Genomic DNA, 2,034 nt, shown 5'->3' on the forward strand with positions numbered 1-2,034 from the left:
ATTTTAGTATGTGTTTTAAATTGCTGTAAATTTTTTAATTGTTTTAAATTGTTTTTAAAAGATGTGTTTTTACATTTGTATATTTGTTTTAATGTTTTTAGTTACTGTAAACCGCCCAGAGAGCTTCAGCTATGGGGCAGTATATAAGTACAATAAATAAATAAATATAGGAATTGGTACTTAAGGAACTACAACGGTAAAATTTAACATAGAAGGCATAAAATCAGTGACAGGCTCTACCTTCAGTCCCTCCCAAATGTTCCCCAGAACAAGATCATTTTCAGAAGTCCCCAGAAAACCAACAGGGCGGGAGCAGAGCGAACTTCTTGGGGTAGAGTATTCCAAAGCTTGGGGGCCACAGCTGAAAAAGCTCTCTCCGCATGCCTGTCAATCTAACATCTTTCACTCCAGGAATGCACAGGAGACCAGAGGCAGATGATCTTAAATCCCGGGCAGGTACATATGGGCGTAAGCGGTCCCTCAGGTACATTGGTCTAAGGCCGTTTAGGGCTTTAAAGGTCAGAACCAGCACTTTGAATTGGGCCCGGAAACAAATTGGGAGCCAGTGGAATCGATAAAGCACAGGGGTGATATGCTCCCTGAGCCGTGCTCCAGTTAATGTTCATTAATTCTTCAACCTTCTTCATACTGAATTGAATACAGCATCTCTTACTTTTTCTTCTAGGGGTGGAATGCCACAAGTTCGTGAGTAAAAATGAATAATCAAACATCTCTGTCTGAGTTTCTTCTCTTGGAATTCTCAAAGATCCGGGAGATACAGATTCTACATTTCCTTCTGTTCTTGGTATTGTACTTAATAGCTTTAGTAGGGAACCTTCTCATCATCTCTGCAGTAGCCTTTGACCACCATCTGCACACCCCCATGTACTTCTTTCTGATGAACTTGGCCATGCAGGACATTGGCTCTGTTTCTGTCATTATCCCCAAATCCATGGCCAATTCCCTCATGAATACCCAGCACATTTCTTATGCTGGATGTGTTGCCCAAGTCCTCTTGTTTGTCTTCTTTGTAGGAAGTGATATTGCCCTACTTACAGTCATGGCATATGATCGGTATGTTGCCATCTGCGATCCACTGCAATATGAAATGGTAATGAACAGGAGAGCGTGCATGCAAATGGTTACTAGTGTCTGGATTGCTGGCTTTCTCAATGCAGTGCTCCACACTGGTGGAACTTTTACAACCCATTTCTGCTCCAATGTTGTCAATCAATTCTTCTGTGAAATCCCACAGTTACTAAAGCTTGCCTGCTCTGACTTGTACATAACTGAAATTGGACCGGTTGTCTTGAGTATTTTAATTGCGTTTGGCTGTTTTGTCTTCATTGTTGTTTCTTATGTACAAATCTTCACTGCTGTTCTGAAAATCCCTTCAGCTCAAGGAAGGAAAAAGGCCTTCTCCACTTGCCTACCCCACCTCATCGTCTTCACCATATTTTTATTGACTGCATTTGTTGCTTACCTCAGGCCCCCCTCTAACACAGCATCACATGTGGATTTGGTATTTGCTATAATATATTCCATTGTTCCACCCATTCTGAATCCAGTGATCTACAGCATGAGAAATAAGGACATCAAGGTTGCCCTTTCAAAACTTCGAGGTGTAAGGTAGCCTATTAAGAATATTTCAGTGTTGTCTTCTTCCATATATTATTTCATGGAGAATGGAAATAGTAAGTCTTATGAAGATCTCATCTTCTTCTTCAAGGTTTAAACACTGATCTCCCCAGTTCCAAGGTACTAAAGAATCTAATTTTATTCTCTCCCCCAAATGTTTTTACATAAAGTAAAATAAGTATATAGAAATATTACTTACTACATTATTTCACAGCAAGTGAATCCCAGTTAGAGAAACTGCCATTGATAGCAGCATGCAGACACATGTTGAGGTTGAACAGTGTGTTTCCCCCTTGAGAACCGCATTCACATTCAGTGGTAGAGAGACGGAACCGCTAACTCCAGGCTTCTGCTTGAATGGTGCTGTTCTTTGTTCAGTGTCTCTACCACTGATAG

At 40.8% G+C, this 2,034-nt stretch overlaps 1 protein-coding gene across 1 annotated transcript; it reads left to right on the forward strand.

The window, feature by feature from the left end:
- The first annotated feature begins 715 nt into the window (after positions 1-715).
- Positions 716-1,633, forward strand: LOC133366012 (olfactory receptor 14J1-like). The gene has a single exon (XM_061588625.1). It carries the CDS (start codon positions 716-718, stop codon positions 1,631-1,633), a length of 918 nt encoding a protein of 305 aa, XP_061444609.1.
- The last annotated feature ends 401 nt before the right edge of the window (positions 1,634-2,034 follow it).

The sequence above is a fragment of the Rhineura floridana genome, chromosome 11, assembly GCF_030035675.1.
Source record: "Rhineura floridana isolate rRhiFlo1 chromosome 11, rRhiFlo1.hap2, whole genome shotgun sequence".
NCBI classification, from domain to species: Eukaryota; Metazoa; Chordata; class Lepidosauria; order Squamata; family Rhineuridae; genus Rhineura; species Rhineura floridana.